At 39.8% G+C, this 17,382-nt stretch overlaps 2 protein-coding genes across 2 annotated transcripts in view; one reads left to right on the top strand and one right to left on the bottom strand.

Annotated features, from left to right (window-relative positions):
• The window catches only part of LOC138601807 (probable E3 ubiquitin-protein ligase HERC1), a 42,023-nt gene extending 38,694 nt beyond the window's left edge, over positions 1 to 3,329 (bottom strand). Inside the window, exon 1 of the mRNA XM_069673037.1 lies at positions 3,214 to 3,329. The gene's annotated coding sequence lies outside the window, so the exon portion shown is untranslated. The remainder of the gene's footprint in view (positions 1 to 3,213) is intronic.
• Positions 3,330 to 4,762: 1,433 nt separating this feature from the next.
• On the top strand, positions 4,763 to 6,454 carry esm1 (endothelial cell-specific molecule 1). The gene is made up of 3 exons (XM_069673793.1): positions 4,763 to 5,142; positions 5,593 to 5,736; positions 5,861 to 6,454. Exons 1-3 carry the CDS (start codon positions 4,836 to 4,838, stop codon positions 5,953 to 5,955), a joined length of 546 nt encoding a protein of 181 aa, XP_069529894.1. The 5' UTR covers positions 4,763 to 4,835; the 3' UTR covers positions 5,956 to 6,454.
• Positions 6,455 to 17,382: the final 10,928 nt, after the last annotated feature.

Genomic DNA, 17,382 nt, shown 5'->3' with positions numbered 1-17,382 from the left:
GAATGAGTAATAGATACAATAGACCTAACAACTGGAACATCTTCACTGTTTACTAACCCTGTTTCCGGCATTTATGGCATCAGACGGTGAGGCAGCAGAAAAGAGACAGGAGTATACTCCACTGGCAATGGGAAAAGAGACAATCTGGTCTTCCCGGTTCTTAAAAACCTGCATCAACGTGCTATTTTGGAGGGTAGGGGGTATAAGTTGGTATAAGTTGAGGTGGGGCCTCCATGGATCAGACTTGTTTGTCCAGCACATCCCACAGATGCTCGACTGGCTTGAGATCTGGGGAATTTGGAGGCCAAGTCAACACCTTGTCATGTTCCTCAAACCATTCCTGAACCATTTCTGCAGTGCGGCAGGGCGCGTTATCCTGCTGAAAGAGGCCATTGCCATTAGGGAATACCGTTTCCATGAAGCCGTGCTTGGTCTGCAACAATGTTTAGGTAGGTGGTACGTGTCAAAGTAACATCGACGTGAATGGCAGGACCCAAGGTTTCCCAGCAGAACATTGTCAGTGTCACCTGTCACCTGTCAGTAGTCCTAATGTCATGCCTGATCGGTGGCTAATTTCATTGGAATATCAGTTGCATGATATTCCTATGGCATTAGATACAGCACATCATCCGACAAATTCTAAAGCATTGTAAAAGAGTTTGATTATCACTGTGCTAGCTTTAGAGATGAAATATGAACTATGCCTTCATTATAAATACATACTTATAAAGTGCCTTGAACACCCCAAGTGATAATTCCAGTTAAGCAAAACACCAGAGTAAACTAACTGGTGAAATCAGCCGTTCAGCTGTCATGGCTAAGACTTTTGTACGTGTACAAAAAAACAAAACACAAAATGAATGTGGCATGAGCGAGAGAATGCTAGTCACAGGCTGTAAAGTATGTGAGCATGCTTCTTCGACTACTCCACAGTCACAGAGCCTCATCCGTCTTGCCGTGCCCGAGGCCTGAGGGGCTATATGGTTTCCACTTTGGCCAAAAATAACAGCAAGGATTGATATAGTAATGGGCTCTTCGGCCAGACAACCACCAGCCAGCAACCACCAGAAATGTTCGTCTAAAACTGTGGGAAATTACTGTCAGGCCTCTTGAGCTTGAGAACTCTCTTATCGCTCAGCTAGCTTCAGATATTATCCAGAATTCACTATACTGTTCACCAATGCCAGTCTATTTACAGTTCCTATAAATATACACAGACATAAAAACATCTTGTATTACTTGTTATAATTACAGATGACAGTTGATTCAAATATCCAAGCAGCTGCCAGTAAAAGTTAGAAATAAAATTAAAACATAAAAGGGCATCAAGAGGCTTAGAAAACAATCAACAGTAGTAACGGTATCAGAGAGTGACTTTGACTGCATGCAGAAACCTGTATAATCAGTGGAAAAGTAAATGTCAGTGATATTAGGGAGGGCTGGCTGAAACTGGGTCACATTTTACAGCACACATGGCTATGTTAACCTCTAATGTCACATATTTTGGTGTTTATTTTAAAAAATATTTGTCACAATACTGACAGGATGGAGCAACGCTCTCTATTGGACCATGGCGGTGGATTTAAACCTGCGGTGCAACTAATTGTTATTTTAAGGGATGCACGATATTAGATTTCTTTGCCGATATCAGATATGCCGATATTTTCCAACCCTTTTCGCCGATTGCAATACCGATATATTAGGCACATGTTTTTTTCCACCTGATTGCAGAGAACATCACGTCTCCCCTGTGGTGGAATTGATATCATGCCTACTCTTCTTGTAGCGGCCCACTGGCAGATTCTTGAGATGTGCAATTCAATTGTCAGTGTTGAATGAATGAGATTCAGCCCCTCCTCGCATGACCGATGCTGAGCACAACCTTGCTGTCCGTTTCGGAAACTTTGAAAAACTCTGTTTTGTTAATGCAATAATGAGAACATACTGTGTGTCTGCTGTAGAATAGCTAACCTCAAACTACAGCACAGAGAGAAACTCAGATATTTGGGAGGACCTTTACCCTCCTAAATCACTTTGACTGAAGCCAGTCAAGGTGGTTCTCGCACCTTGATGACCTTTGACCCTCTGTCTTTGGTGACTCTCTGGGTACTGATGGGCGGAGACCCCTGAGGCTAACCCCAGACCGGTTGGAGGTGTTATCTTTCGCTTTAAAAGTCATGCAGGATGAGCTGGAGGACATTTTGTCTGTTACAACAACACTAACAACAATGAGCTTAAAACAATGTATGCATGTATAAGTAATGATAAAAAAATGTATATAACAAACGCTATTAATCCACCATAATATGAGAATACACTGATTATTTGACAGCAAAACAGACATTAATTCTGATTACTCTACAAACCTACCTACAAACGCAAACCAGACCATCAGCCACAAGATTGATTATTTCTATATACTTATTTTTAATGCCTGAAACCGCTGGCAGGGGTAGGTGTAAGACGAAGCGATAAACTGCACGCTGTCTTTGTTTACATTTTCCAGGGCAAATATTTAATGTGAGTGATACATATGACTGTTAAAGAAAGTAGGATAAGATTTTTTGTTAAAACCCACCAGCATCTGCAGGACAAATTCAGCAACGAGATAAGAGGTACAGCTCTGTCCACAGGGGGCGCCACAATCAACACAAACAGAAAGTTCCTCACAGGAGCTTTAAGGTTCTATTTGAAACGGCAGTTAGCTCCAATAAACCGTTAGTCCATTTACAATGCCATGTTACAAGTTTGGCATTGAGTTTTGCTTTTATTCTAATGACGTTAGCTGATAGCATCCTTGAATTAATTAACAATTGCCAACGTTATCATCCTTGCTATCAGGCTTCTCACTTTAAAGGGTCTGTCAACATTTAAAGCGCCTACATGTTCACACTGTGACGGCCGTTAGCTCGTCGTTACATTGTAGCTCTTTGCTGCGCCGACATAAACAAGCAAATATGTGAATTTGAAACGCAGTCTCCGCCGTGCCATTAACAAACACCGGTGATATTATTCTGCATCTGCGGTGACAGCTGAGCTAACGCTGGCTGCAGTGCAGTTGCTAGTCTGCTCCATAGCTGTCAAAACCGACCAAGCCCCTCCGCTGGTCGGCTGACAGCTCCCAGCAAAACACTCCCGTGACTCGTTAACGTGCTATCAATATTTAGAGCTAAGTATTATGAGAATAAAACAGACTGCAGACATGTAAGTTACCTTAACTGCAAACCCCGCCGTTATATGGTTTGCGTTACCTGTCCCGTCCCAGTGAGGTCTCCCTTGGACGTGAATATCATATCAACCTTCTCCTCTTTCCTCTTCTTCTTCGTCGGCTTGTTTTACAAACACTGGTGACAACCAATGACACCCCCTTGTGTCTAGGAGTGTGTACTGCCACAATCACCATCTACCTCTTCATCATGTTTTTATTCATCTATCTTTAATATGTTTTTCTATTTTTACATCCAGATTGGACGACAGACACAGTCTCGAGGGTGTTAAATGTTTTACAGCATTTTAAGCTTTTGGATGAAGCAGAGATGCTTTTGGGGCCTCGAAGAAGAATTTCATCCCTCATATCCCATGAATACCCATATGAATGTAAAATAAACTTCGGTGATAAAGTTAAGACTTTTTTCAGGACAGCTTGCTTTTTTATACTGAACAGAAACTACTTACAACTGCAACTAAATTTGGACGTAGAAGATAATCCCCCCTGTGTTCTGGAGGGTTCTTTGTCAAGGCTGGAAAGATATAAACTGTGGCATTATGGGAAATGTAGGGTCCAGTGCTTTTGTACCTTAACTCATATACCTAAATTGAGTGTCCCTCTGTGGGGGTGTGTGTAATAATGATCATTATTTTTTTAATATAATATGCAATTTTTTTTGTTTGCAACATAAAAAGTCAAATAAACGTAACAAGACAGACTGTTCTCAGAACTTTATCTTTAATAGCCTACAGATTGAAAGAGTGATCTGCTGCTATAGGTAACGTTTGATTGCATTTTTTTTTGGGTCAGATTTACTAGTTGATTTTGGGATTGCATCTCTGTGCCTTTATGTTAGGAAAACAATCCTGCAAATTGCCTTCTTGAATCCACCTTTCAGTAGATAAAATAAGACATAGTGTGCCCTTCCAGGCGAGAAAATGTGATTGCCTGTCTGCAAATGCAATGCATCATTTTCTGCATATGGCCTTATGGCTGGAAATGTTATGTTAGATAAAATGTAATTTCCTTTTCACTTAAAACTTTATTTTGAATATACACAACCTTTATTAACCTCTTATGTAATCCTCCAAGAATATTAAACTGACCAAACATGAATTAATCTTCTTTGTTTAAAATGTTGTTATATTACATCTAGTCGGATGTAGTAGGATGTTTTTAAGTCACAACATCCTATAACTGCAGTTATAGGATGTTGTGACATCCTAACATAAAATGCAGTCCTACAAATGCAAGAGCCAGTCACGACAAACCTGATGCAATGGGATGTTTAGGGGTTCCGTCACTAACTCTCTCACACAAAAACAAACCAAAGATAACTTATGACATCAGGTCACACGCATTTCAATTCCTGGATGGCGGTGCAGAGTAAATCCCACTTCCACGCCGGATTTCTAAAAAGGGGGCTGACTGACAGAGAGGACGACAACACCGGAATGAGGAAATTGACGAGGGTAAGTCATGTGCAAAACAAAGTTGTTCATCGCTGATAACCGCACAACCTGATGCACCGCAGGTCACTCTGCACAAGTCTCCCAGAGGTGCTCCGCTCTCTCCCCGCTACATCCCAAAGACAGCAGCCTTCCACGCGCTCTCCCTGCACCCAGCCATGTCTTTTCTCCTCCTCACAGTGTTGTCTTCACTTCTGGTGCATGACGCTGAAGCGTGGGGCAACAATGTCAAGTACGCGGTGAACTGTCCGGACAGATGCAACGCGGAGCGGTGCGGCGGGACGCAGCGCTGCACACGGACCGTCCTGGATGACTGCGGCTGTTGTCAGGTGTGTGCAGCCGGCAGAGGGGAGCACTGTTACCGCACCGTGTCGGGCATGCACGGGGTGAAGTGCGGACCCGGATTATTCTGCGAGTTCTACAAGGATGAGGACGATTATGGAGACGAGTATGGCATCTGCAAAGGTTTGTTCACATTCAATGTTTTAATGAGCCATAGAGAGAGCTGTTTTCTGCCTGTATGCTGCGTTTAGAAGCTGTGATGCCCCGCTGCACCAAACCCCATTCTGTTTTTACAGTATTTTAGGGTCTTGTTGTTGAATTGTCAAAATAAATAACACCATTGCCAAAAAATGGTAATATTTGCAGACCTGTGCAGACTTGATGGTTAGCCCATTAGAGGCTTAGAGTTTAGACATGAAAACAACATATCTCCTGCAACTATGCATCTACAGTTTTTTTGTCTATAGCTCATTTCTTTTGATCATTGATTATCTTTATATTGACTCTGAATGTGAGTCTAAAACATTAATAAATATGTGGCCAGTTTGTATCTTGATCCTTATTCCTCTGCTTTTTCTTCGAGGAAAAAAAAAGAAGATTCTTCATTAAAATAATGTTTTTCTTTCTTTCCAGACTGCCTGTACGGGACCTGGGGGGTCGAGTGCCGCAAGACATGCAACTGCAAGGGTGGCATATGTGACAGGGAGACAGGAGCGTGTCTCACCCTCAAATTCTTTGCCAAAATTGCCAGCAAGCTCAAGACTGAGCCACAAGCAGGTAAAACACATGAGGCTTTTTAAAAGGGCTTCCATACACTGTATGTTTCAGAAATTTAGTCCTATCGAGACAAGTCATTTTCATTTTGCCCAGTTGTGTAAGTTGGAAGCTGTTGTGTTTTCAGGGGGAGAGCTTGGCTCAGGAGAGGTGAGCGCTGCCCAGAGCACAGATCAGCACTCAGACAGATCCACAGCTCCAAAGCGGCTCAACCCTCGCTGACAGGTGCTGACGAGACTCAATCTGCTCAGTGTAAATGTAGCATTAACTTATAAATGAACTGAAAGATATATTTTATTATGTTTAATGATGATGTCAAAACCTTTTTACGGCATTTGGAAGTTTTATTTGGTTTGTTTGACCCCATTACTTTTTTTTTCTAATGATATATGCAGATGTAATGTTATTCTCTTCATGTTCTCTATCTGTCTTTTATTGTTTTTTATCTGTTTCTCTTGTAAATGAATTAAATTTAGCTTGTTGAGACCTGATTTTTTTCATGCAGTGTGCCTTCTTGAGAGTTAACAAGAAAGGACCTTGCATTTATTATTTTCCAACTGGATACAAGAACTATTTTCCTTGATGCATTGTAGTACAACAAAGTTTCCATAATACATTTTATTTGTACTGTATATGTGAAAAACGGACATGTAAAATATCTTGTACATGACACCAGCCAATGTAAAGAATGCTCTTACAATTAAACCAAAGTTATCACTGAGTTCTGTCATTTGCTTTTTATGGCCTCATTTATCTATTAACTCAAAGCTCGATTTTATCAGTTGGTCAGTAAATGCATCATCTACAAACCCTGCTGTTGAGTACTTTTATTTTTTTAATAATAAAAGTAGGCAGTTGCTGATTTATATGTCAGGCAAATGTGAAAGGCCTATACAGAACACTGTTTAAGAGTTGTGCTGTGACTTAAACATATGTGTCTAAACAAATAAAGGTGCAGTAAAAAAAATACAGAGTAAAGTCAGTTAAATCGGCAAAAATCAATGCAGGTTTTAATGGGCATGAAAGAATTAAAAAGTAAGATACGCTTCGATGAGTTTCGAGACCAATAGCGAAGGTTGTGTCCTTTCTCTGTGCATCCTTTCTTAAGTGTCATGAGCCGTAAACTGGATTGAACCAGTCTAAAACTGTGGAACTGAAGCCAAGAGATACTCTCAGAGTATTTTAAGCACTTCCATATACTTTGCATTGCTCCAGCCTCTTTCCAGGAAAGGCCTAGTTGTTTCAATTCTGCGGAGGCTGATGTCTTCACAGACAGGTTCTCCTTCTGTTCTGTGCGCCGCTGTGTCCATTAAAGCGGCACACAGGACATTGTATAAATCACAACATCATGCAATCAGTGCTGAACACAAAATTAATTCACCAGGTCGGTGACTTGGGAAAGTAAAGGTTTGATCAGCTGTTGGGTCAAATGTTAAGTTTTGTCTTTTAGTATCTTGGGAGGATGTTGGAATAAATGTTTTCACTTGAAATCCCTGGGAGTGGTGTGTTTAGTTGATCCAGAATTAAATGGAAATGCTGGCTGATGTTGAGAAAGATAATTAGCACCTGGCAGCTCTGAAAACAGCAACTTTAACTGATGCAAATTCGGAATACAAGTCCTGCGAGAGACAGGAGGAGCAGAGGTTAATCACTGGATGACATTTGAGGAACCACTGAAGCTTCTTCCAACAGTAAAAATATTCAGAAGACTTCATAAAAGTATGTATTATGCAAAGAAGAATTTGGTTTCCCATGATGACATAAAAATCCGAACTCAGAAGTGGTTGTAAGTGCTGAGAATCTTTCAGGCATCCTTCGACTCTTGAGTCCTGGAACGCCCTTCTTTCTCCTCAAATGGCAAAATATTCTTTGTTCCCAGGCACAAAACATTTCTCAGCCAGGGAAAAATGTTTCATACTCTCATAGCATGAGAAGAACTGAGGCGGGCTTAGATTGGAGAATTTCTACATGGCAAAGCCTCTCAACTTATCACGCCCTTAAAGCTGCACTAAAAACAGCCAGTGCATTACTTACACGCAGACTGGAAACAAATCCATGAATAGAAACGATTTTTATCAAGATATTGCTTAAGGTTTTTCTCAAAACTTATATATCATTTCCTTCCTGGAAGAAACATTTATAAAAAAATCTCTCGTCTGAGCCCCACTGAGAATTTCATGTGATACAGAGGAACTGAAATAAACCTCCAATACTCGGAAGTGCTTTACATGAGGAAAGAATATAAAATGTCTTCACAAAGAATACAGCTTATAATGAAAATATAATAAATGTGTGAAATCCTTTCATTATTGACACACACTGTCTTTGAAATGCAGAACGATAAAGTTTCATTTGAATTCAAGTGTTTTAATCATATTTTATTACTGAAAATGCATTAGTATGATTTCAATTATACATGTGACTCCTTTCTGGAGTAAGATGCCGTTTTCTTCCAGTATTAAAGTGCAAAACATGTAATGAAGATCTAAACTCCATCTAACTTTTTGGCCCTAAGTGCGAAAATATTCCGGTCCGGGCTAAAAATATCTGTTATGAGCCTCACCTCTGACTCTTACTGGTACAAAAAAAATGTTTTCCAGTATTCAGCTTGTTTATTTCCTGTGCTTCCTGACACCTGTGAAAATGGCCCTTCTTCCTGTTGTTGTTGTGTCTGCCTTGGACAGGAATGTAAAAGCAAGTTTTTTTTCTTTTTGCAGGAGACACTCCAAAAGCTCGGAATTTGTAAGTGACACAAAAAACTTCCTTTGTCGCTATTCTGAAGAGGAAACTTCCTATCTGCTTTGTTTAATGTTTATTTGAATCAATGCCTGACACGTTAACATCCACAAACATATAAGTTGTCACATGACAAAGTTAGAAATAGATTCAATTTTAATGAACTGTTTCCAGAGCTATATATTCACATTATATATTAAAGTAATTACTTCAGTAAAAAATGGGAATTTAAATAAGAATTTTACCCAAGGAAGAAATTTTTGGCTTTAAAACTACAAAACCCAGAGCAACAAACTTTTAATTAATATACCGGTAGATGGTTTCCTTCCTCTTCGTCTCTTTTTGTCGTTTAAAATAATAAAAAATTGTAACCACAGCTTTAAAGTATATTACTGTTTAGTGAAGTTAATTCCATGGTCTTCAAAGTTTTTAAAACCACATAACTTTTGAAAGGCGCAAAGGCCCCTGAAAGTGCCCTGAAACACACATTCATCACTGCAGGGATGTATCCCCTCAGCCCAAGGACAAGGTGACACGCACACACACACACACACACACGACCATGCAGACAGGTATGGAAGTAGTCTGCGTTTATGGGCCGGAGTGTTCTGAAGTGCTCACGCTCAAATGTTCCTCTCGTTCCCCTGAGAACAGACAGGCCGAGGCCTCGAACCAAACAAAGGACCCTGGAAAATAACAGGAAAGCGTTGGTGAGAAATACCCTTTATCTGACTCCCTGAACACGTCACTGCCGCCTCTGCAGAAACAAAGGTGCGTGAACGGAGTAGTAAATAACACTGATTTACTGCAAATAGATGTTCTGGTATTTACGGTTTGGCCCGGCTTCAACAGGTTGTTTATTGGAGCCGTGGACTGACATGGCTCATTGGAGACAACACATAAACACTGTGAACAAGGAAATAAGTGATAAGCTTGATTAGCTGGTAACCTGCACTTACACAGACTGTCATATCACTTGATTAAAGCCGGGACCCAGTCTAATTATTTAATTCTTTGGCTCCTAATAACCAGCAATGATCTCCTATTTGTAGAATATTTCATTTAATTTCTTTTACTTTTTAAAGTTCTCACAAGCATCTTGCCATAAACTGGCCCAACAAGAGTCTGCAGCCTTGACCTTTGTGACCCGACAGATTTCTGACCCCTGAAGTGATTGTCTTTTTCTTGTCCGACGTGACGTGAGGAGGAACATGATTCCAACAGGTTTATGGTAACACCTCAGATTTATGGAGAGTTAAACTCAAGAGACTCAGAGTTAAGTTAAACTTTGCATCACTGTCAGATAGCGTTTGCATGTAATTTTACAACTTTAAGTGTTGTTTCCTGTTAAATGATTGGTGGAGTATTTTTTCATCATGATTCGTTAGCATTGTATTTGGCCTTTATCATACCTACGTGGGGCTAACTGTGATTTTTGGCTGCATTGGTCAAATAAATTAGCCTTTACTTAAATTAAACTGCAAAAAAATCCACTTTTAGGGCTTCAATTTGGGTTGGCTATAACAGAAGTCACACAACTTTTAAGTTCTAGGTAGCTTAGAGTAATTCAATTAAAAAAAACAATTATTTAAACAATGGTCACACTGTATCATATAAATTAAAGTAATTAAAATAATTTCACCAAAAACATTATTGTTTGTCACAAAAAAATGGCGGCAGCTGGAAGAAGCTAGCAGAAGTCTCGGAATAACGTTTCTAAAGTTTTTTTTTTTTTATTCAATAAACTTTATTTAAACTTGGGATCATTACATTTCAAACATAAAGTTACCAGTTTGGCTGCCGTCTTTAAGTAAGGTACTTCCATGTCGAACCGATTCGTTGACGCAATAAGTTTTGCTTTTCTTGTTTGTTAAAGCTATTTAGCCGAATACGGACCGCTTTACTCTTGTTATCGAAATTAAAAAATGAGTTTGAGCGAATGATGTCGGTGAAAACAATTTGCACACTGTTAATTTCAGCAATGAGGATGCTAATGGCTAACTTGGAGGAGGACATCGTGATGCCAAACATGGATGGAGGATAGTGAGAAGGACGAAGAGGAAGACTGTTCGAACGAGCTGCAGTTATATAGTAAGTGAGCGTCATCGACTTAAAGTAAACTACTCTGTGTGCTTCGGGCTAATGTTAGCAACATTTGGCAGGCAGCTGCTAGCTAGCAAGAGTTGAGGTCTGCTACTGCAGTGAAGTCAGTTTGAAGTTGGGTATTCGACAGACATGCCCTCTGGAGCCACCGACGCTTTCTCACTCAGCTTCCCCCATAGTTGCTAGAGGAAGGACGGTTAGCTGAACTCTGACCCCACGCGCTTAACAGGCAGAGCCTGACTTAGGGACCATCAATAAATTACTGTTAAATGGACACAAAACTGATGTTTTTATAATACGTCCATGACTTGCCCAAATAAAAATTATAATTAAAAAATACATCTAAATTAGGTACATGTTGCACACTCATTTTAAATGCTTAAGTGTTTTTTTATTTATTTTCTACAAACTTTTAAAAAAATTTTTTTATAAATAATAAGTGCTTTTTTGCCAATAGCTTTTGGCTCAAAATTAATAAGAGAAATGAATACTTAATTGGAAAAATAAGACACACCTAATTTAATTCGATTTTATTGCTCTTAATATTTTATATGAATATTTTTATGGCAAAATTCATGTTATTTGTCTATAGCTTCCATGTCATGTGGCTTAGTGTTCTCAAATCAATGTCAGATGTTAAATCCAGTACGATGTGGTGTGGTCTTGTCTGTGTCTGTTGCCTAGGCTATATTTCAGAGAGGCATGACATGGCATTTAGTGTATGAATATGTATCAGCTGAAGAGTTTACTTCAGATTTATTTGGTAGATGCAATCCAAATGGATTACGTAATAAAAACAGTTACCTTGTGTTGCTGTAACTTAGTGATATAGAGATGCACTCAGTTGCATGTCCAAATAATTTTTGAGTGCCCTTTTTGCTGTGACACATGGACCTCTGGTGGCTCCTTATTGGTATTGTATCATAGCCAGTAATTGTTTTGCACTTATTGGCTGTTTTGTTTGGTTTTGTTCTGACAAATACTGAAATAAGAGAGTTAACTTGCGTAGTCAAATTTTTTTTTAAAGATAATTTTTTGGCTTTTGCCTTTTATTGTATAGAACAGTTGAAGAAAGACAGGAAATGTGGGGAGGAGAGAGTGGGGATGACATACACCAAATGATCGACAAACCGGGAGTCGACCTGCGATCAGTGCGTCGAGGACTGTTGCCTTTGTATATGGGGCGCTTGCTCTACCAACTGAGCTAAACCAGCCCCCAAATAGTTAATTTCTTATGTCTGTATTTTGTAATTAGTCTGATAAGAATTTTGCAAAATTAGGTAATTATAAGCTGCCATGATCGTGCTGTATATGGTAATAATTTAATGTCTTTCATTACTAAAATTACAAAGTTATGAGTATTGCAATGTGAGTGCAGAAGATCAACAGATTACTTGAGCACCTGGAAGTTATACAAGTCTCCAGCAGAGGGCGATATTGCATCAAGTAAAAAAAAAAAAGAGCTGATCCTTGGCGTGATGGAAACTGTCTCTCAGGAAAAGATCAACTTCATCAATCCCTGATGGAAAATTGGTGTTTTAGTAGTAAAGCATAGGCTGAATAAGAGCAAGATGAAACAACAGAGGACTTACAATATAAGTAATATATTGGCGTTAACAGATAACCCATCTAACGTTGTATTGGCATGTGGATTCTTTTAGTTTAACACTGACAGGAGGAAGGAAATGTTCCCCAGATAATATAATGAAAGACAGTCCTGAGCGCACACACACACACAAACACACACACACACGGACAGTACAGTAGAGTGGTCAAGTCTTTGCCTATAGGTCATTGTGTGTGTTGACCTTTCAAAACAAGAGTCAGCAAGTTAAGTGAAGGAGATGCATCCCTCCTACTATGTGTTTTTCCTTGAGACAAACAGTGACATGTATTGAATAATGTAGGGGGTGACTTAGACCTTGCCAACAACAACAACATAGCGTACACCCAACACTCACTATTGTATTAACATTAACAATCTGACTCATGTATGTTGAAGACCTCTCGCTTCTTTCATTAAACTCAAAAGCTTTAGAGTGCTCTACGGAGAAGGGTCAATGGAAATACAGGAAGGAAGATACGTGTCCTGGTCGGTCACCAAGGCCCCTCAAACAATATGAGTTTCCATGGCTGAGTTTTGTAATGTCTTATGGCTGAACATTTTTGAACATGAAACCTGCAATAACTGATTTTGCTCACTTGGGGGCATCAGAAAAAGCTGTTAACACAACAACAATGCATAAGCACCTAATTAAGTTCTACTATGAGAGGTTTTTGTGAAGCAGTCTTAACTTAACACTCACGGCTTTATATAACCTGCCAAAGCAAACCTGACCATTTGGCTAATTTGCTATTTATATACAGCTAGTTATTCTTAATGCCTGTAACTGCTGTCATCAGGTTGGAGGCCAATGGAGCAATTTTGCGATGCACACCGACCAGAAGTTCTTATGTTAACATTTTCACTGGCAAAGTTTGACAGTGAGTAGTGTGTAGACAATATGACGCATGCATGTACAGGACAGGCTCAACAGAGAGATAAAAAGCAGGGACTCAGTCTGTCATTTAGCAGGTGGAGAAAATTGTGGCATTTGATTCAAGGATTCACTGATACTGAATTTGTCCTCTTAATCCTAAACAGGTATGATACTTTTCAATTGTATTTTTATATATAATTGAATAGTAAGCAGAAACAAGTGAATGCCACATATTAATACAGCAACATAAGAAGATCTAGAATCACATATCTGAAGTAAATGAGTTTAATGTGTCTGTCCAGTCAGCTGGGAATGGATTTTTGTCTGTCTGCTGCCGGCCTCCAAGGATTTTTATTATCTTTCCAGAAGTCGCCAACTGTCCAAAACCTCTGACTGCAAGGCCATGAGAATAGCAAACCCATTGAGAACAATCCAATTCCCAGAGGCTTTCTCTGTGAAGATTCATCCACTGTAATCTTCTGAGTTATCTCCTATCAGATAAGGCCACCCCCCAGAGTTCCTCATGGGAGTAGACGCAACTCCAGTTTGTTTACAGATGGCCACTTCTTACGTCACAAGGTCACGGTGTTTCGTGTTCAGCATTCCACGTCCTGCAAATATAATAAAACATGCTGAAGGATGGCTGAGGACAGATGGCTCAGAGCCCTACTCTTGTTTAGACTCAACATTTTATTTCATGTTAATGTGGTTTGTGGTTTAATGTAATTTATTTTAGATCCAAATTAAAAATAGGCTAACAAAAAGTACACAAGGGTTCAAAACAAAATGTGTTCCACCAGGTACATTCAATGGTTACTGCACATAAACTGCCATGAGTCAGTAGTAGTACCAAATAGCTGTGCAAATGGGGTTTTGTTTTGACTATGCTCTAGCAAGAAATGAGCACATGCACATGACATGACCATTGCTAGTCAATAAGTTACAGTGCAAGACCCGTTATGAATAGGGATAGACCGATTATCGGCCGGGCCGATTATCTGCGCCGATATTCGGCATTTTGACGCATATCGGCATCGGCCTTTTTTTAAAATTTATTTATTTATTTTTTTTTTTTAAATCTGACGGCCGATAAGAGTTCATTTCTTTGCAAATTTTATTTAACTTTGTTATATTTACTTTATAAAACTTCAGGAAGTTATTTATTTATTTAAATTTTCAGTTAACTTTATAAGAGATGCTGCTGACCCTGGGAACTCCCTGCGCTTTGTGTTTGTTTGTTTAACAAACATATGCTTAAAGGCATTTAAACAAAGTTAAGTGTTGGAGTTTGTATTATTCAACATTTTGACGCCAATATTTTCACTTTTACTGCAAATGAATATCGGCTCCAAATATCGGTTATCGGCCTCCTTGACTACTAATAATTGGTATCGGTATCGGCCCTGAAAACAACATATCGGTCTATCTCTTGTTATGAAGGCTTAAAATGTAGTGCCAAAGTATCGCAAGATAAACAAGACAGGTCTGAAGATGCTTAAACAAAGATTTCTCAATTTCTCAGGTGAATCAGAAACCAAAAAAGGTTGGTAATCAATCGTCTAGTTGTTTAAAATGATCAAACTCTAACTTAAAAAATAGAATCAGGACTTTGATTTTGCAGCTGCAGGTACCGCATCAATGTCCTGCATGTCCTGATTACTTGTCTCAGGTAGTCCTGCACGAGCAGATTATCAGGCTTCGGGCAGATTCATGAGCTGCCGCTGCCTCTTTGATCAATCGTTTGACAGATGCTAATCGAAGGTTCAAAAGTGACAGCGGCCTCCCTCCTGCCTCACTGCTCGGGAGTCTGCCCATAGATCAAACAGATCAATAGGTAATGTGTTCAAGCCTGACCCTACACTTGACCCTCCAGCACCTCAATAACCTCCACGTTCAGCATCATGGCTGCAAAACTTCTGACATACTGTATTGCATACAAGTCTGTAAAGAACTAATTCTCATCCTGATGATTGGATTTTGAGGAAGTAATTATTGTTGACACGTCAGCCGCCACCCATACAGATTGGAATTTCCCTCCCTTATTAGTGCTGAGGACATTAACAGGGGATGTGGCTGCTGGAGATGCATTAAGATTACATTAATGTTCTGTAACCGTCTTGTGTTGATGATAACATGTTGGCCATTTCAGTATATTATAGATAGGAGGTGATTCATATTCAGGTTCTTAATGTGCATAGTTTAAGTAGTGTCTCTTCTAAAACATAAAATATGAGCTCCTTTTTTCATTCTTCATCCTTTACATTGACGCGTACTCCATAGATAAAAGTGGACCTAGCCATAGTGAAGTCACCCGCTGGTTTGACTGGTTTATGGCCAACGCCATTGTTGTTTTTATTTTGAGCCAGAACTGGGGTTATCAAGGGGCTATCAAGGCTAAATTATTAGCTGGCTAATTGGCTGGTTAAACACAGTTTTTCCCACAGAATGGAATTCTATAATTCTACTTTCCCACTTCAAAAGAAGTTCAGAAGTTGTCAACAAACATGGCAGAAAGCGAAGGAGATAATTCTGTCTCACTAAAATCTCCTAAAGATGAAAGTTCTGAGAATTCTGTTTTGTATTCCATAATCTTTCAGTTTTTAAAGGTGCTATATAAATAAAGTTGTTATTATTATTATAAAACCCCCACAAACACCTGGGTTTTTTGCTTAGTGGGAAAGGCTACAATTTTCATTCAGACCCAGGTCACATGACTCTACAGTAGACCTGGGTAATTATCGCCTCGGCTCCGATCGGTATTGATGGGAAAACAAAACCCGTTTCGACACACCAATCTCCACCCCCTTCCCGACGTGATGCTATGCTCCGCTCCGCTCCGTCAGTAACTTCTGCGACTCCTTGTCATCTCAGCTACAAATTCCACTCGTTTCCATCTGAGCAGCGTTCGAACATCGTCACCGCCGTGTTTGATACACAGACTGAATGAGTAATAGATCGAATAAAGACCTAACCATCATAACGTCTTCACTGTTTACTAAACCTGTTTCGGGCGCGTTTGTGACGTCAGACGGTGACGCAGCAGAAAAGAGACCGACAGGAGTATACTCCACTGGCAATGGGAAAAGAGTTGCAGTTTTTTAACGCGCTAAAAATACTAATAAATATAAATGGCACAGCTAGCAAAAAGTCTGAAATGTTCATTAAGAATTCCCCCAAAGGCACCAAGAGGTAAAGGTAGTGACTAACATTAGCTGGGCTGACAGCTAGCATTCAGCTAGAAGCAAGCACCTGACACTCAAAGAGGCCACACCCCTAATCATGCTTAACTTTAAGCCTTGGTGTAATTCCAACAGGTGTTAAACCAGGCTGTTTGTGTTTAAGTTTGGCATGTAAACATTGGGCCTGGTTAAGATTGACTCACTTTTGGAGCCAGCCTCAAGTGGCCACTTACAGAACTGCAGTTTTTTTGACAGCATATGCTTAATTTTTTGGCCCTGGAATTTGCTGTTTTGTCTTACATACTTTTCACTTTGCACACAGTTCTGTGGAAACTCTGCGCATGTTTCCACACTGTTCGTGTAAAATAACATGCTTTGCTTGCCTGACAACCAGGTGTTAGAATCTATAAGAGAGTAACATCTTCTTGTTTCATTTTGCCTGTCCTCTTGTCATGAATCAATAGCCCTATATGGCGATAAAGCAGCTGAGGAGTGAGGAGTCGATAGGGAGCTGTATGATGGCATGACTGAGCTCAGGAATGTACTGTACATGTCATGTAAGAGTATAGCAGTCGATGTAGTGCAACATTTTTATTGTTGTGTGTTACATATAACATGAAGACTTATCTTTATTCAGTGGGAAATGTTCTTTAGAAGGACCCGCTGACAGACTGAGGAATAGGAAGAACTCTAAGACCACTCCCAGGTAAACAAGATGCACTTTCCACCGGTGTGTGTACAGCTGGGCTTGCACCAAAGTGAGGATGGTGTCACTGAATAAATGTTTGTGGAGCTGCATGCACGCAGTCATTTGTATATGTCGCCTTGTAGAAACCTTAAAACTAGGGCAGCTTTCTGTGTTTGTTTGCAGAATTAGTCACAGCTGATCTATGAGGAAATTCAAAATGATTTATATTCCACGCTAAGAAGCATGGCAAAGTTTGGAAAACTGTTGCTTGTTGAGAAAATACAAGAGCGATGTTGGTGCGTCGAGAGCCAGAGCTCTCATCTTGAGACTTCCTAAAACATGCTCTCACACACACACTCACTTTCCCCCTCCCTTTCTCCTCCCTCCTCCTCTCTGTAACCAACATACACACACGCTCTTCCCAGACTGAGAGTGAGCGTCTCACCAGCCGGGATGACTGGAG

The sequence above is a fragment of the Semicossyphus pulcher genome, unplaced genomic scaffold (genome assembly GCF_022749685.1).
Source record: "Semicossyphus pulcher isolate SPU_LCO1_2020_fin unplaced genomic scaffold, fSemPul1.0.p SCAF_22, whole genome shotgun sequence".
NCBI lineage: Eukaryota > Metazoa > Chordata > Actinopteri > Labriformes > Labridae > Semicossyphus > Semicossyphus pulcher.
The sequence above is the reverse complement of the archived record's forward strand: the minus strand, read 5'-3'. Positions and strand labels throughout refer to the sequence as shown.

Bases quoted from the DNA above. Each gene is read 5' to 3' on its own strand.
- esm1 (XM_069673793.1), top strand. From the start codon at position 4,836: ATGTCTTTTCTCCTCCTCACAGTGTTGTCTTCACTTCTGGTGCATGAC. The intron at 5,143-5,592 runs GTTTGTTCACAT...CTTTCTTTCCAG, and splicing joins CGAGTATGGCATCTGCAAAG to ACTGCCTGTACGGGACCTGG. The intron at 5,737-5,860 runs GTAAAACACATG...TTGTGTTTTCAG, and splicing joins CAAGACTGAGCCACAAGCAG to GGGGAGAGCTTGGCTCAGGA.